General features: G+C 39.6%; 1 protein-coding gene across 1 annotated transcript in view; it reads left to right on the top strand.

The window, feature by feature from the left end:
• The first annotated feature begins 1,807 nt into the window (after nucleotides 1–1,807).
• POLR3B (RNA polymerase III subunit B) overlaps nucleotides 1,808–17,424 on the top strand; it is a 71,620-nt gene continuing 56,003 nt past the window's right edge. Inside the window, exons 1-9 of the mRNA XM_032201466.1 lie at nucleotides 1,808–1,888; nucleotides 2,116–2,148; nucleotides 4,030–4,086; nucleotides 4,182–4,246; nucleotides 4,729–4,804; nucleotides 7,171–7,271; nucleotides 8,688–8,779; nucleotides 9,988–10,105; nucleotides 10,795–10,903. Of these exons, the coding sequence (XP_032057357.1) occupies nucleotides 1,817–1,888; nucleotides 2,116–2,148; nucleotides 4,030–4,086; nucleotides 4,182–4,246; nucleotides 4,729–4,804; nucleotides 7,171–7,271; nucleotides 8,688–8,779; nucleotides 9,988–10,105; nucleotides 10,795–10,903 (723 nt within the window). The 5' untranslated portion in view covers nucleotides 1,808–1,816. The remainder of the gene's footprint in view (nucleotides 1,889–2,115; nucleotides 2,149–4,029; nucleotides 4,087–4,181; nucleotides 4,247–4,728; nucleotides 4,805–7,170; nucleotides 7,272–8,687; nucleotides 8,780–9,987; nucleotides 10,106–10,794; nucleotides 10,904–17,424) is intronic.

Genomic DNA, 17,424 nt, shown 5'->3' with positions numbered 1-17,424 from the left:
GAAGTCATTCCCCTAACTCTCTTCATGCCCCGACACATTCCTTCTTGATTTTCTCTAGAGACAGTAAAATAAAATTTTAGAAGGGACAGGCACCCTTACATACACACATGTTTTGGGGAGCTTTCCCCACAGTTTTGCAACAATTCCATTCCTGTTCTTTCCTTCTCCCATGTCACCCAAAAAATTAGGGTTCATAGGGAACAGAAAACAGAGTCCGAGCTTTTATTTTTGTAATAATCATTAAATATTTTTTAATCACAAAAAAAAAGTTTCCACAGTTCATTAACTCTTCTTTTACTGACAGACTATTCTTCTCTCAGTTTTTGACAGAACAGAAAAAAAAAATTCTTCTTACTTTGGTGTTCAAATGAGCTACACTTCCAAAATGAACATAACCAGACATTGCCCTTTCAACGTGCTCAAAAATCTCTTGGAAGTCAGTAACATAAGATTAAAATAAATTATGCAGAGAGCACTGAGATATACAGCTCAAGTTTTTTGAAATAATTACAAAAACACAATACATTTTTAAAAGAATAATATTCTAGCACTGAAAAATAAATAATACATTTTAAAATTCTCACTTAAATTCATATTGTAAAAATAAATCATTTTTTAAAAAAGAACATAATGCTTCCATAATTATTTTTTTCATGCAATGTTGTTTCAGGGAGTCATGCAACATAAACAAGATTCTGCTTCAGCTGCCTGCTGTCACATAGCTTTGTACAGAAGCTTGATGGGTTTGTAAGTTGAGAGGGAGGAAAAATCACCTTGAAGGCAAATTGGGGATATTTCCATCCCCAAATTTCAGCTGACAGAACAGCCTGCATCATTGAGTTATCACAGAATCACAGAATCATTTAGGTTGGAAGAGACCTTGAAGATCACCTAGTCCAACCTCTAACGTAACACTAACCAGTCCTCCACTAAACCATATCCCTAAGCTCTACATCTAAACGTCTTTTGAAGACTTCCAGGGATGGTGACTCCACCACTTCCCTGGGCAGCCTGTTCCAATACCTAACAACCCTTTCGGTAACAAAGTTCTTCCTAACATCCAACCTAAAACTCCCCTGGCGCAACGTAAGCCCATTCCCCCTCGTCCTGTCACCAGGCACGTGGGAGAACAGACCAACCCCCACCTCACTACAGCCTCCCTTGAGGTACCTATAGAGAGCGATAAGGTCGCCCCTGAGCCTCCTCTTCTCCAGGCTGAACAAGCCCAGCTCCCTCTCGTGTTATTCAGAGTACCTCTGTGTTTCAGCAGGTTGTGAAGTGCTAGAGGTACAGCACGTGCACAGATACAATGGGGCTGGGGACATGCTGAAAGCCTGAAGTGTCTTGGATACATTAATTATGCCTAAGATAGCAACAACCACTCTGCCACGAATGGAGTTCTGAAACGGTTCCTTTTTGGAGCTTTTTGCAATGCCTGATTCTAACCCCTCTGAACAATTTACAATAGCACCAAGACAGAGTTATGCTGAAGAGCAATCCCCGACGAGGACACGGTGTGGAAATTTGCAGATCTGTACAACCAGGTTTATTTGCCGCTTGTGCGGTAGGAAGGAGCGCGTCAGAGTAAGCTTGGCGCTGGGAAGCTTGTGCTGACGAAACACCAATTTCCCCTGACTGAAAACGGCGGATTTTACACAGAATAAAAACCACGGGGGGGGGGCAAAAAAATTAAGAAACCAAACGCCTGACGGAGTTTTTAAGGCTGTGAGGGCTGAGGGAACGGCGGAACCCTGCGGCCGCCCGCCGGGGCAGGAGGACGCCTTTGGCTGAGGCACCGCCGGTCCCTGCCGCCGGCATGGAGGCGCTGGCGGCCGAGCTGGGCGCCCTCAGCGCGGAGCAGGCGGCGGCCCCGGTGAACACGGTGGAGGTGAGCGGGGGACGAGCAGGGGCTGCCCGCCTCATCCCCTCATCCAGGGTACCCCCTGGGTTGGTTTTGCATCTCTGGGTTGATCCGGGGGCGGTTTCCAAAGGGATCTGGCTTTAAATAACTCCGCTGCCAAAAGCAAACCAACCCGCCATGCTAAAAAATCTTCTTAACGGGTGTGGCCCCTCTGTGGAAAGCTGCTTTAAACTGTGTGTTTTTCTTGGTTTCAGGAAAAATGGAGACTTCTTCCAGCGTTTCTAAAGGTTAGTGCTCCACGCCCACCTCGAGGCATCCGGGCCCGGCTCTGCAGCCCCCTCTCACGGCCTCAGGTTTCACAGAGTGCCTGTCTGCTGCGTACAATTTGCAATTTTATTTTTTTCAGCTTCTGCTTCCGTCAAATTGCGGGTAAACCGGTTACAGGGATTGATTTCCTGAGGGTTTTAAGTATTACAGAATCACAAAATCATCTAGGTTGGAGGAGACCTCGAAATCACCTAGCCCAGCCTCTGAGCTAACGCTAAACCCTATCACTAAGATTAGTTTGCGGAGGCATCCTTTTAGAGGTCACTGGTTTTGTGTGGTCATTCAGAATAAATGCTGTGGATGGCATAGTGCTTCCAGACATTTTGCTGTTTCACTGTATGCAGAGGTCCCATTTGTGGTCTTTCTGTAAGCTCAGTACTGACACTGGTTTGCAACCAACATCAGAGCTTGTTTGAGCTCAAAGATTAGTATTATCTTAACGTCAGTGCTGCTCTCCTAATCTGGTGTTAGGTGAAGGCCCAGTTCTCTTTAAAATGCAATTGGATGTAGTAACAGGACTCAGAAACTCTTGGAAGTGAGGAGGGAAAGACAGCAGGAAATATTGTATCGTGAAGTTGGCAGGTGAAGTCTGATGTGCCTGAGTGCCTATGTGAAACAGCAGCCACCTCTGCACCCCTCTCATCGCTCTGCAAATTGTTCACACTTCCACAAGGACAAAATTTGTTAACTTCCTTAACTTCCACTGGTACATAGTTTCTTTTTGCCCATGTATTATGTGCAATGTTTTTGTAAGTTAGCAAAACTATTATATAAAGAGTCATTCCTCATTTGTCTTAACTCATGGAGACTTCACTGAGTGAATGAATTTGCCATTCCAAGTTTTCTATTTCTTTCTGATAATTTCAGAGTGAACTGTTGCTTATCATGTGAACTATGTAAATGGATCTGTTTTCTGTATGAAATTTTAAGTCTTGTAACCTGCTAGTTGTCATTGCATGTTTCAAAGCATCAAGTCCTCTGTGAGCATGTATACATGTGTCTCAAGATCAGCTAGACATCATTTTAGTTCTCTTTTGAGGCTGGATTTTGCACAGTAGTTGATGTAGTTACACCTTTTGTTTTGCAAACTCCAGTCTATTAGTAAAAGGAATGTTTCTTTTAGTATTCTGTCTAACCAAAATCTTTCTGTTTTTCTCTCATCCCAGATCATTTAAGTTATTCTAATCCCCTTTCTTTTGCTTGCTCTTTGTGACTTAAATCCTTACAATTAATTTCCTGAGGAAAGGGGGGAGTGTTTATTCTGTGATACTACATCCGGGCATGTTCTCTGTCTTCCTGCCTAGAAATCAAATTCAGATTTCTTGTCAGTGTCCTGTGCTTCTGTGGCTGTTTCCTTTTGTATTGACTCACTTGACACCCCACTTCTGTCCAGTCTTATTGGCTCGCTTTCTCTTTCTTCTTTTTGGCACCCTCGCTTCCTAGGGTGTAGGCAACTTCTTTCTCAAGTACTGCAATTATTTAATTAAACTACAAATAAATAAAATTATCTCAAAGTAACAGAAAACTGACAACATATTGTAACACACAATGGCTGTAATTTGCTTATTTACTCAGTGGCTTTCATTTGTTTATTAGACCTTCAAAACGTACTGGGTGCTTGCTTTGTGCTGTCACTGCATTACTTTTGTGAGACTTTGAGAAAAAGACAGCTGTGGTGTAAACCTGGAAACATACAGTGTAGAACCAGACTGATTGCCCAGGGATCTGTTGACTGAAAGAATTCAGCAGATACCTGAAAGGACTTGTAAATGCTTATATTTTAAGTATTAACAATATATTCTTAAAGCTGATGTTATTTGCTGTGTGCATGTGTTTTCCAGGTGAAAGGACTTGTGAAGCAGCACATAGACTCATTCAACTATTTCATCAATGTAGAGGTATGTTTTCTTGGTGGGAAGGGAGTGGCTGTTACCAGTCAGAAGAAGCACAATTCCTTTCTTCCTTTTTTTGCTTTTTTTTTTTTTTTTTCCAGATAAAGAAAATCATGAAAGCCAATGAAAAAGTTACAAGTGATGCTGACCCAATGTGGTACTTGAAGTAAGCATAAAAATGATTTCCATATCAGTAATAGCATGTGCACAATTTCTTAGGTTTGTTATTGACTGTGAAAAGTTCACAGGCATTGTGTGGGTATAAATCAAGAGACTCTTTTGCATGACATATGTCTTATTTGGAGCATAGAAATGTGGAGCATTAAAGAAAAAATACATTAAGCAGATTTATTTTGGTTAACAATGCTTTATGCCACTATTTTTCTGTAATTTAGTAATTTCAGATGACAGAGGGGAGTGTCTGTTTCTCTACTTGTAAAAGTAGTTTTTTCTTTTGTATGTGTAGTTTAATTTTTAACTATCGAGAACACAGTTGAAATACAATGGGTTACGTTGGGAAGAATCATGGCTCCTTATTAGTTAAAGCAACTTCATTTTTCAATATATGTAGACCTGTGCTTCCTTCAGGTCGCTAGGAAAATATTTGGCTCATTGCTCATTTTGAATATTTTTGTGTGTGTGTTACAGGTACCTCAATATCTATGTGGGTACTCCAGATGTGGAAGAAAGCTTCAATGTGACACGACCTGTATCGCCTCATGAGGTATTGATGTTTGCATTTTTCATTTTTTCTTTCAATTTACCTGCATGCAGCCTATTGTCAACCTGATGAATCGGTTCACATTTCAGATGTTTTTTTTCCTTGCTGTATACATTTCACGCTTGAAAGAAGGCCTTTTTTTTTTTTTTTTTTTTCATTTAATATATGTATACACTTAAAATTTTAGTACAGAAGACATCCTGTGCTTTGGAGAAATCCTGTAAAAATAAAAATAAAAAAAGCCATCTAGTGGTAGCCTCTTGTGCATAGCCACGTTTCTGTCTTCAGCAACCTAACTCAAATCTCATTTAAATCAATGGAAAATAAGGCCAATGACTCAGCCATCAACAGACCAATTAGATATAGTACAGAACAGCTCGGGGTTCTCACAGATTTGTAGCTAACATTAAATCAGTAGATAAGAATATGGACAAAATGCAGGGGGATATAGATATAGATTTTCTATATACGAATGAAATTCTGTGCAAAGGTTGTGGCTAATGACTTATACCCAAGAATCCAGGAATTAAAACGCTTTCTTATTGTATAAGTAAAGTGACTGTACAAGCAGAAGAGGGCAAAATAAATGCTTTCTGGAGTATAGTCACCCCGAATCTAGAATAGCCTACTCGTGCATCTCAGATATATTGTCACTGATGCTTATTACTAGTGCGTTGCTTATTTTATTTTTCTTTCAATGGGTTATACTCATATGAAGGCCATAGTATTTTTGTAAATATGATGTGGATTGGGTCAACCAGGGGTGCAATTGGAAAAAAACAAACAAACAACAAAAGAACAAAGACTGAGTTCTAATGAGTGTGTCATTTCATTTCTGTGTTAAAGGCTTATAAAAGTACTTTCCAGTGGCAACTAAAATGATCAGATTTTCATAAGGGTCTGAGTATTTTATCTAGTTTTAATCAAATTTGTGAGTTTTTGTGTCCTTGGTTTGCTTCAAGGTCAGATTATGTATACAGGTAGGTACCTGCCTTTGACCTTTAGGTGTTTGATGTCAGAAAAAGTTACCTCAAGGAAGGAGATTAAAAAATGAAAAATAATTAAAAAAAAAAACAGTGGAATATTGCGCTGTTCTATATCTGTGCCTTGTGTAGACGAAGCACACACAAGGAATCCTGAAGTCTTGTTTTGTTTTCCCCAAGTAATGCTATTGAAGCTGTCTAATTCTCCTTCTCACACAGTTCTTATGAGAGTTTTATTAACTATTCATACAGAAGAATTTAAAGTAATTAGAAATTAATATATTTTCAGTTACTGTTAAATTCAACGAAGTTGCTCAGAGCACGGTGGGACCTAGTTTCCTACAAGTCACAGCTTGAAAACTGCTGGTGCACATCGGTTTTTGAATACTAGAGAAATGATTTACTTTTTCGTGTAGAGAGAAAGAGTATCCAGTTTGCAATAATTCTTGGGGTATGTTTTTCCTTACAGTTGCATCTTCAATACACAAAGCAGTCCTAACTGCCTTTTATTAATGCATAGTCAATACACTGAAAGACTAGAAACATAAACGTACTACAAGTCTGAATCCTGATAAATCTGCAGTTGTGGAACTCAGAGGTATAAAATGCTCAATGAGATCAGAGATGTCCTGCTGTGAGTTGCTCTGTTGTGTTCTGCAAATGCAGTGAACCTTGTCTTGAATGAAGATACACAATACCTTAAGGGCTAGCGACAGTCATAGAGCCAGCTTGGGGAAAGCAGACTGGAAAGATCAGAATAGTATTAGATCGAGTTTTGAGGTGTGTAGTGTCCTAGATGTGTACATGCTGCTTCTCTTGTGATCTGATGAATTTGCAAATGAATCCTGGGAATCTTTGGAAAAAGTGATGCTTAGTGAGCCTTCTGTAAGTCATCTTTGGAAGCAGCAGCATCCTGTGAGATGTACTCATTCTATTAAAAGGTAGCATAGTGTCTCTTTTACTATTTTGTGTTTCCCTTCTATCAAACTTCCAATGACAGCACAACTTCCCTGCTGTTGAGAGTCTTCATATAGAAATGTCCCTGATCTGAGCAGCGCAATCAGAGCATGTGGTTACTGGAGCACAGTCTTTGTGGCAGCTCTCCCAGTTAGGCCTGTTAATCCAAATTGTTTATTTAAACTACACTCTGCAGTGCTGTCCTCTGAAGAGACAGATCCACTGGCAGCTTTTGAAACATTGTGAAAATTTCATTTGTTTGTTTCTTTGTTTTTTAAATAAAATACTTTGTAAAGTATATTCCAGGTGCCATGAAGGGCTCAGTCTAGCTTTGCTTTGCTTGTTGTTTTTTTTTTTTTTTCTGTGAGCACCTGCCTGCAGGAGACAGTTTTAAACCGACACCTAACTATATGACTGTTTTGTTTTTAGTGTCGCCTGAGAGACATGACTTACTCTGCCCCGATTACAGTGGACATTGAATATACACGAGGTAGCCAGAGGATCATACGCAATGCATTACCCATTGGCAGGTCAGATATCAGATATCAAGCTTCTGGTGTTTGTTTTTATTTGCTGTTTTGTTGGGAAAAGCTTTTACTGCAAAATAAATGCAGACTGACCTTGCTTCCTTGCTAAGCGACAGCAGGCAAATCTTGATGAACTATACAGATATAACAGATGAGCTATACAGAATATGATTGTGCATTAAAAAATGAAGTTATGCCATAAAACTGATTTTAAGGGCATACCTGCAAAAAGTTTTTTTTTGCTGGTTAAATAAAAGTTTTTTTGCTGTTTAAATCTGCTCATATCCAGTTTCCATGTAAAGTAATTTTGTTCATCTAGACCTAGTATTATGCCAGTTTCATTTCCTCAGGTGAATATATCTTGGATGTTGTGCTTTGTGACACGGTTTAGTGGGCGATGTTGGTGGTAGGGCGATGGTTGGACCAGATGATCTCGGAGGTCTTTTCCAGCTGTAATGACTCTGTGATTCTGCATACAGTGCTCTTGCTTGGCATGCAATTCAGACTGGCTTGGAAGAGCTGCAGGTTCTTTCCTCTTTTGTTGTTGTTGTTGTTTTTTGTTTGTTTGTTTTGGTGGAATCATGATAACTTATCTGTTTTAGAAACAAACAACAACAAAAACAAGGTAGTATCTTTCTTTAATGAAAAAGGAAAACTTCCTTTGAATGTTTCATAGCATTAACATTCTGAATTAGTGTCCTTATTGCACAAAATTTTTACAAGTTGTGTGAACTTTCTAAAAAGTTTCAGTGAAAAATATAAGAGTGGAAAGGTGTATTAGAAGCTGACTATTAATCTTTTTACTAAGAAATACAAAATTTTTGCTAGTGTAGTTATCGAATAAGCCAAACTACTAGTAAGACTGACACATAATCACACAATAAGCCAAACAAACTTGGACATTCTCTGACTTCACCATAGGATCATAGAATAGTTCAGGTTGGAGGAGACCTCTAGAGGTCTCTGGTCCAGCTTCCTGCTCAAAACAGGGTCAGCTCTGGGATTGGACTAGGTTATTCAGGTTGTGAAGACATCCATGGATGGAGACTGCCCAACTACTTCGTGCAGCTTGTTCCATTCCTTGACTGTCCTCATGGTTTTGCTTTATATCCAGTCTGTGCATCTTTAATCTCCCCCCCCCCCATTTTTTTCTTTCTTTTTATAATCTCAAGGAAAATTAATTTTTTATTTCTCAGAATATTTTTTCACCACTACATGTTGCTTCACAAACTGTTTGCTGCGGGCTTCCATGCTAAAACACCAGAGAAATCAGAGCTACTTCCAGGGAAACCTCATGCCTAGATTATGTATTACAGAAATTATCTCTCTGCAACCAGGAGGGGCGATCGCAATGTGGGAAATCATATTGATCATCGTTCTGAATTTGACTGTTCATATTTTTTTCTGTGTTTCTTGCAGAATGCCTATAATGCTGCGTAGCTCCAACTGTGTTCTTACTGGGAAAACTCCAGCAGAATTTGCAAAACTTAACGAATGTCCCTTAGATCCAGGTACATTTGTCTTCAAGTTCCTTTTACCCATCTTGGCTTACAGTGTTAAATCCTCTTCAGCAAAGGAATATACCCCATCGGTATGGGTCCTACTGCTGGGAAGTCAGTGTGGGAACTTCTGAAATTAATGCTTGTAACTAAAAAAATCAACAAGCTTTTGAAAACAATAAGAAATAGTTGACAGCATGGAATGTTTGCGTTTTCAGAGCTTTCAACCACAAAAATAATACTACAGAGTTTTGAAAAAGTTGAGATGTCTGTATGGTGTTGTACAGTGATGTGTTACATGGGAGCACAGGTGGAGTTAGTTCATGGAAATGAAATAGATCAGGGAAGAGGGAAGTATAATGGTATCCACCAGAGCAGGAACCCTCATTTGCTGCGTTCTGTAAAGTGAGAAAAATATTATATGATAATATTTGATACATAGAGAGGTGATGAAGGGTTATAATGAGGGAGTTCTTCACTTTTTGTCTGTGCTGTGCTTGCTTCTGATGGTAAGATATAATGACATGCTGTGCTAGACAAGCTACAATTTAAGCTAGCTACAATTAGATCAATTAGATGTAGCTAGCTACAATTTAAGAGAGGAATTGAACATAGTTTAAGTGTAGATTCCTTAGATACAACAAAGGCATTTATATTACTTTTTAAAATGTATTTCAAATAAGTTTCTTGTTGGAGCAAGTCAGTAACTATGGAGGACTTACTCTTTTTATTTGCTACCAAGTATGTGAAATGGCCATTTCTTTTTTGATGTCTTTAAGATATATTCTTCTGGTAGGCAATATTTTATCTAATTCTTAGAAATAATAATTCTGTAACATCCTTAAATAAGTATACTTACTTTACAGTTTTTTTGTTCTGTTTTGTTCTGTTTTGCTTTTACAGCTTTTCCGTTTTAGTCTGACTGAGAGTTCTTTCTGGCCACTTTGACACTGTCCAAGTACTTTCCAAACAAATTCTTAGATCCCAGATGCTATGTGGGAGCCTATCAAAAGTTCTGTTTAGTCTAATGGAACGTTTTCTTAGTTATCATAAGTTGTACACAGAGTTTGTTCACTCTTTTAAGAGATAATTTGCTCTCCTATTTTGTCCTCTATGTACTTGCTGTTTGCCTTGTAATAATTTGTATTCAAAGACATATTGAAAGAGGTGAGTAAGGTGCAAGACCATTGACGTGCAAATCTTTCTTTTCTATTGAATAGGTGGCTATTTCATTGTTAAAGGTGTAGAGAAGGTCATTCTTATTCAAGAGCAGTTATCCAAAAACAGAATCATTGTGGAAGCTGATAGAAAAGGCACAGTCGGTGCTTCTGTTACCAGGTACAGTAAATGCCTGCAATTACATAAGGGAGATAAAATGAAGTTTTAAAAGGTTGTTGTTGTAGCTGAAGTAGCTGTGTGGTTTTCTTCCTTAAATAGTTTAATGGCAAAAAGCTGTAAACATCCACTGGCCCCCTCTTGCTGCCATTCTTTTTTATGCTAAGACACCAATCCCCAAATCTGTTAGTAGTGTATTCCCATGAAAATCAGTGGGAGTTGCTTATATGATTTAGTATTCATCCCAGACTAGGGAAAGCAAGTTCTAATTTTTAACATAACACAGCACATCTTATAATTGATGGTGTTTGGCCTCATTTTGTAGCAAGTAACATGAAGTCACTATGGTGGAAACAGGATGTAATCTTTTGTCTAACTCTTATCAAATGGCTCTAAAAGCTTTTGAAGGCTGTTGAGAAAGAAACCAAAATCAAATGTTTTTGTACTGCACAAATTATTGAAAACAGCCAGGTAGTTTAAGTTTGGCCTCTCCTCCTTGGCTGAGTTTTATTTATATCTTGCTTACCTTTTGGTCGTGTTTTCAAGCTATATGCTGGTATCATACGGTGTTTGTCAGTTTGGTGTGAGGGCTAAAGGCCTCTCACATCTTCCCTAGCTGCTAAGTTTTATACTGACTCTAGGAGTGTCAGTGTAAATTTTCTGTTCCGCATAACATAATTTTTTAATTTCAGTTCCACTCATGAGAAGAAGAGCAGAACAAATATGGTTGTGAAACAAGGAAGATTTTACCTGAGGCATAACACTCTTTCTGAAGATATTCCCATTGCTATCATATTTAAGGTAACACAACTGTTGGTTTGAGGAAGACAAAAAATCCATACTGTAGTTCAAGAATGAAAATTGACAGCAGCTCTCAAAAGTTAATACGTACAAAAGGATATGGCTGAGAGAAAGAAAGATTTATTTTTTTTTTCCCTGGGAAGTCATCTTTGTTGTACAGCAAAGAGGAGAAAAAGTGCTGCAATTTTCTGTAAGGAGAGCATTGCTGTGCCAAGACACGCCTGCTACCCCCTTTCTGCTTTGTGAGATGCCTCTGCACACTGCTTGTGGTCCTGTTGCTACAGAAAATCAGGAGGGTTTTTGTTTCTTTTTTTTTTTTTGTGAGCTGTGTTGCAAGCTTGTGTTAAGGGTCTTCATTTCTGGTTTTGTTCTCCCTCAAACTCATGAACTGCTGCGATGCTCAATACCCTTGATATCAGATCTAGTGAAATGACATAACCATGAACTGGTTATACGTGGCTGCCAGCTTTAACCATGAAGATAACAGCTTTTGGGGAAGCCTTACAATTCTTTGGCCTAGTCCTAAATCCACCTAAATAAGGTAGCTCGGGGCACTAAAATGCTTCCCACTGGATCCGCCAACCAGAAGTAACTTCTGTAGCCCCCTTACTGTCTTCACTGTATTGCTTTATAGCAAATTATAGATGGAGTGACCATCGCTAGAGGAAATAAATTGCCAGGAGAGGGCAGCAGTTGCTCACAGCATCCAACCTGTTGGTGCCAGCACTGCTGATGTGCTGGAGTTAGCAGCTACAGACTTTTCTGTATTAGCACATCTCTTCAGACGAGCGAGAGTTGTAAGAATCGGTTTTCTTGTAGGAAGTGTTTGGGTTTGGTACTAGAAAATAGCTCAATAATCGAATTTAGACTTGAGGAGTAAATGTCTGTTAGCTCTGATTACACTGATCTCTTCAAGTAATTGGAGATCACTCATTTTTAGTGACCAGTGTTAAAGGAGGTTGAGAAATAATTTGTGGGCAGCAATGCACATAAAAGTGTCAGAATTAAATTCACAACTTTTCTATTACAGGAAAGTGTTAATGTAGCTCTTAATCCATTTGCTCAAGTACCGAACAGCTGGATTCCACCTTCACTAACAGACTTTTATTACATTTTGTCACCCCCTGCTGGTGTAGATAAATACCTGCCCACAGAAAAGTAACTGCTTAGGGTTATTAAGTCTGAGGAGGTTGTGGGAATGCTTTTTTTTTTTTTTTTTTTTTTAGCAGCATTGTACTGACCATTTGATCATGTTCCAACAATGAGTGCTGTAGTTATCCACCTGCCTTTATATATCTTTAAAATTCTAGATAACTGTTACATAGTTTTTCAATTTATTTATTAAATAAGGGGTTAGAGTTGTTGGAAATTCTCAGCAATAGTACTTTTCAAAGATTTATATTGACTTTGTTCAGTAGAGGATTAGTTGCACCCCTTTTAGCAATTCTGAATGTCCCATTCTTGACCAGCACTTACTGTCTTTGCGAGTGGTCATTTTCCTTACCTTTTCTTTTAATGGCATGTGAGATTGAGGCATATTCTGTCCACTCTTGGTGAGTCTCCAGCTGGAAACTAATAACCCCAGGTAGTCTTTTCAGTGAATTCTTGGGCATTCACTGGCTTCTGACTTTCCTTTCTTGGGCGCTGCTGTAAAGTGGATATCGCATTGTTGTATTTAACTAGCAGAAGTCAAGTTACAAAGGCTGTAGCCCTGAAACTGGAGAATTTCTTACCTAAGGATCCCTGAGTAGCCTCAGCTCTCTCATGCAGCATTATTATGCCTAAAAGATTTTTTGGAGAAGAAAGAAGAATAATTCCTTTCTGCAGAGACCCAGGCCTTGGGCATGGAGCTTGGATCTTCCTTGTTATTTGTGTTCTTCCTGTCATGTAGACATGGGATCAGTCTACATTTGGCATGTTGGGGCCAAAGTTAAGTTGTACAGACAGTTCTAGGCCTGAAGTTTTGCCTTTGCATCCTTAACTTTTACTGTACTAACTGCTTATATAATTTCAGATTAAAAATAAGATGAGAAAATGATGGCAAAATCCTACTGTTCTGGATTACCATCCAGGCTGCAAATAAGTTCCAGAGACCTCTGTGTTTATTAACACTAAGAGAATTTTTAATAATTAGTAGAGGATGGCTCTTCCAGTGCATGGGCTAGTGAGAAGGAGACAGTTTTTTGTCAGGGACAACTGAGAGTCAGTAGGAGAAAATTGGGCAATTTTGGATTCTCTTTCTAGCTGCAGTGGCTTTCCATGACTGGTGTCATTGCAAATGATTTAAGATACAGATCTGTTCCAGAATATCACTGCAGTTTTATAGGAGAGCAAGCAAGCAAATATTGGGGATCTGTAGAGATTTTAAGGCTCCTGCAACTGTAAAGTGGAGGTAATAACATCCCTTAAACATTTTCATCTTAAAAGCAAGGGCTGTGAAGTAGAGAGCATTCCAAATACCACCCACTGAGAGAGCTGAGGCCTAAAACTCAGAAAGTACTTATTTTAACTAGAATCTAAGGTCTCTTTCATATTTCAGGTATGACTCATGGACACATCTTGGCTACATTTTAGGGGAAGACCTGAACTTATGTTGTTCTTCACCCTTTCTTTTCTTTCATGGGGAGGAAGGGAATAGTACTGTGGATCTAAAGGTCCCTTGGCCTGAATAGATAGGGGAACTAGACTGTGTAGGGTCACCCTAAAAGGGACACCTGCCTTGCAGCTCATCCTTATCAGTAGTCCCTTCTAAACTGCAAGCCTGAATGAGCTGTTCTCCTGCTTTGCTTTTCTGCCATCCAGACCTGTAAGGATCTTTGGGACTGGCATATTTGAAGATACAACAGATAGCTGTGCTGACCACATGTAGGTTGTGACTTTATGAAGTTTAACACATTGACCACAGCTAAATGAAATATGAGAGGCTACAAAAGGCATGTTCCTGGGACTGTTCAAGGACAGACTTGAAGTGTCTGCTCTTCAGATGTGGGGGAGTTAGTCCTCGTTGCTGTGCTAGTTTAAATATTTTTCCCCAGACTTTTTACTTGAAAGGTACAGAGGAGTTCGTGCAGCGCTTAGGTATGTAAATGCAGGTTTTGGTTTGAAGCAGTGGCTTGAAGCAGACAGTTCTGCCCCCAAAATATGTACTTGTCGAGATTTTTAAAGGGCTCTGAACTCCTTGTAGTGGGAGGCATTAGACAAAAGTAACGTGCTTCCTGCATACTGTGTAAGTCTGCTTTATTAGTTAATATACATGTGCAACCAGAACAATATTTAGGATGTCTCTTGGGGTTGCAAGTCAGCTGCGAACCTTTGTTTTACCTGTGTAAGTGTCAGTTGTGCACACAGGACCGTGTGAGCTGTGCATAGTGTGTATTTTTGCCTATGTCAGGCTTTGAGCTACACATGCTTTACTTGGGGGAACTCAGTTTTAGATGGTAACGAGCATTAAAAGAGACGTGAAATACTGAGTAGTCCTTAAGGATGTTCCTGTTTTGAGAAACATCAGGGTTACAGGTGAGATCGTTCTGCTGTTTTTGCAGGGAGCTCCCTATGTTTTAGGGAATTAGAGCTGTTTGAAGGTAAGGACTCTTTTTGGTTGGGGTATTTGATCTTGTTTTGGTATGCTCCTGGGGGCTGAGGTAAATGAAGGTTGCGTGCTGCACCAGGACTAGTTGAAGAAGGAAGAGAATTACACATAGCCTAAGGGGGACTTCAAAGTTGAATTTTATACCTCAGTTACTGGGTGAATTATCTTCAGTTTGTGGGGACTGTAAGGAGCTGCTCTAGGACCTGTGGCAAAAGATGCAAACAGCAAGTTAAGCTTCATTTAAAATAAATAAATAAATAAATAAGTATTATTCTTGGAACTGTTAAGATGCAGTTTTAGAAGAACAGCTGAGTGGTGGTCTTGCTGGACCCACAGAATTAGGGGTTCCCATGGCTGCAGTTTCATAGCTCGTATCTTTTGAATTATGAAAGCTCCAGAGCAATTCTGTCTGTGATGTCAACCTTGAACTTCCCTGACATCTTTTTAATCCAGTCATCTGCCTGTCTCCATTCTGTAATTTAGCCTGATGGGCTGCAGAACTACATTCTGGGGAAGTGCCATGGAAACGCCTAGACATCATCATTAAGGCACAAGCTGGGGGAGGAAGAGCAAGGCTCACACTCTCTCACACACACTTTATCACATCTTCATGTGCGTGTGTGTATGCACACACGTGTGCACATGCATCACACACACACACACTGCCACACACGTGCACGTTGGGCAACAGGAGCCTCCCCAGTCCTAGGAAGCAGTTGACCCCAGTTGGAGCACTTTATCCCACTTGAACTCGGGATAATATGAGTCTTGTTAATGTTTGGTGTGACTTGTCCCATGTCCATCAGCTAACAGCTTCCCAACCATGCTCTTCGTGAGCCTGCTGCTGTCTCCTTTCTAATCCTTTCAGTGCTCCTGCTAAGTTATCCCTTTGCAACGTGTTCTTCCTCTCTGCCTCCTCCCCTCCACCCCCCATAAAACTATCCCTTTGCAACGTTGCCTTCCAATCAAAAACAAAACAAGAGAACTTGTCTCTAGCTTTGTTTTAATGTTAATTCTCTTCCCACCAGCTTTGTCCTGGGACTGGATCAGCAGCACTCTAAGCACGGGACCAACTTCTACTTTGCATGTCCTTGGTGTTCCTGTAACACAAACAACAACCCAGGAACATCGTGTTACAATGATGTTATAGGCTAATTCTGGAGTGTTGTTTTTCTGGGGGTGGGAGGGGTTTTTGTTTTTTGGTTTATTTTAATTTTATTTTATTTTGTACAAGTGCAACGTTAGGGCTAAATTTCCTGAAAAAAAGGAAGCATTAAGATTACAAATCTGTCTGATTCCAGCACGTGTCATTTGCTTGTGTTAATGCTGCAGGTAGGTGTGTTTGTGTGTGCAGTTCTGCCCATGGTGGTTGAGAATACATAAAGGAATATATGGATTTACTTGTAGGCTACTCTGTCAACTTCTTCTTTAGTTACTTGGCCAAGTTTGTAGTTGTTACTCATCAATTAGTTTTCCCCCAATTTGCATTTAACTGACAATACAACATACAGTGTTTGGTGGCAGATCCCAGCCTTTCCCCTTACAAACTTTGAATTCTCATGTGAGTTTGCTGCTGTGAACCTTAACTAGAAAATCCACACGGGTGTAACAGTATGTCCTATCTAAATCTTTTTGTTGTCAGACTTTTAATCAGAGAATTCATCAAGTTGTAAGAAATCATCAACCCTTTTTAGTTCACCGTGGCTTTCTGTTTTCAAATGGACAAAAGAATGTAATGACACTGCAGGATGATTTTATTCTGTTATTCCCCCTGCTTGTTTTGTTCACTTTTTGCATGACTGTTATGGAATGGTTGCCATCTTGAAATTAATCTGGTGGCAAGAAATAGGGTGATAGCTCATGAACTTGCATGTGATGTTCTTAAACTGGTTTGCTGGTCAGCTCTTAAGTCCCAAGGGTGTAGAAAATGACTATGGTAAGGCTTTCATGTATTTCATTTTTGTATGCTTCTGTATGAGTCTGGCTCACAAGTCGTAATGGATTTTGTTAACTTCTCTACTGACTTTTTTGTTTTTTAACTACTGTGTGACCTTATTTGAAAGGGTGAGGAAGCGTAATAACATTTGAAAAACAGAATCTGAACTACCGTAATATCACACGGTTCTGAAAAGTACCTTGAGATCAGCAGTATGACTGCTGAGTGGGAATGAGCTATGATGAAACACTCCTACCTGGTGAAACAACTCTGTGTCATGATTTGGCAGTCAAATCTGCCCAAGATGATGGAGTTGTGATCTGTGCTTTACCCAGAAACTGGAATGTCCTCACACGGCTACAGGTGTGTGCTACTTTTGTGCTGCTTTTAATTTCTGATAAACCACGAGGTGAGGAGACAGAGTTTGAAGTTAAAGGAACTCTAACCAACCACATCTTGTTGAAAAAGAAAGAAGAAGGGAGAAAAAAAAGGAAAAAGCTGGATACTTCACAATTAGGGCAACAGTTTTGCAGAGGGATAGCATTAGCTAGGCGTTAAGGAAAATAACACCCAATGAAGGCAGTAAGAAGGAAAGGTATTCATGCATTTTTGAGGAAAATGTAACTTTTTGGGATGCTGCCAGTTTCTAACGAGAACCAGAACGCCAGGGTCCACGTAGGCCATTATTTACAATGGTCTTTGTGGCAGGCAGTTTGAAGAATAATATGAACACAAACGTAACTTCCTCACAAACTTCTGAGAAACATATTATAACTCAAACAGAAGAGGTTTAGTGAGATTATTCCGTTTCTTGATATGGCAGAGCTCCAGCCAAATGTGTGAAAGGGGGAGCTTTAGCACCATCTGGAATCCACAAAGGCCTTCACTGCTGGCTGCCACCTTGAAACACTTACTGGTAGAGAGATTTCTCTAAACCTGTTAAGCGCTTCCTTAGTTTATTAAGCTTTTTCTGCAGTATAAAGTCTAACAAGGTGT

This window comes from Aythya fuligula, chromosome 1 (genome assembly GCF_009819795.1).
Source record: "Aythya fuligula isolate bAytFul2 chromosome 1, bAytFul2.pri, whole genome shotgun sequence".
NCBI classification, from domain to species: Eukaryota; Metazoa; Chordata; class Aves; order Anseriformes; family Anatidae; genus Aythya; species Aythya fuligula.
Note: the sequence above shows the minus strand (reverse complement) of the source record. Positions and strands in the feature narration are given on the sequence as shown.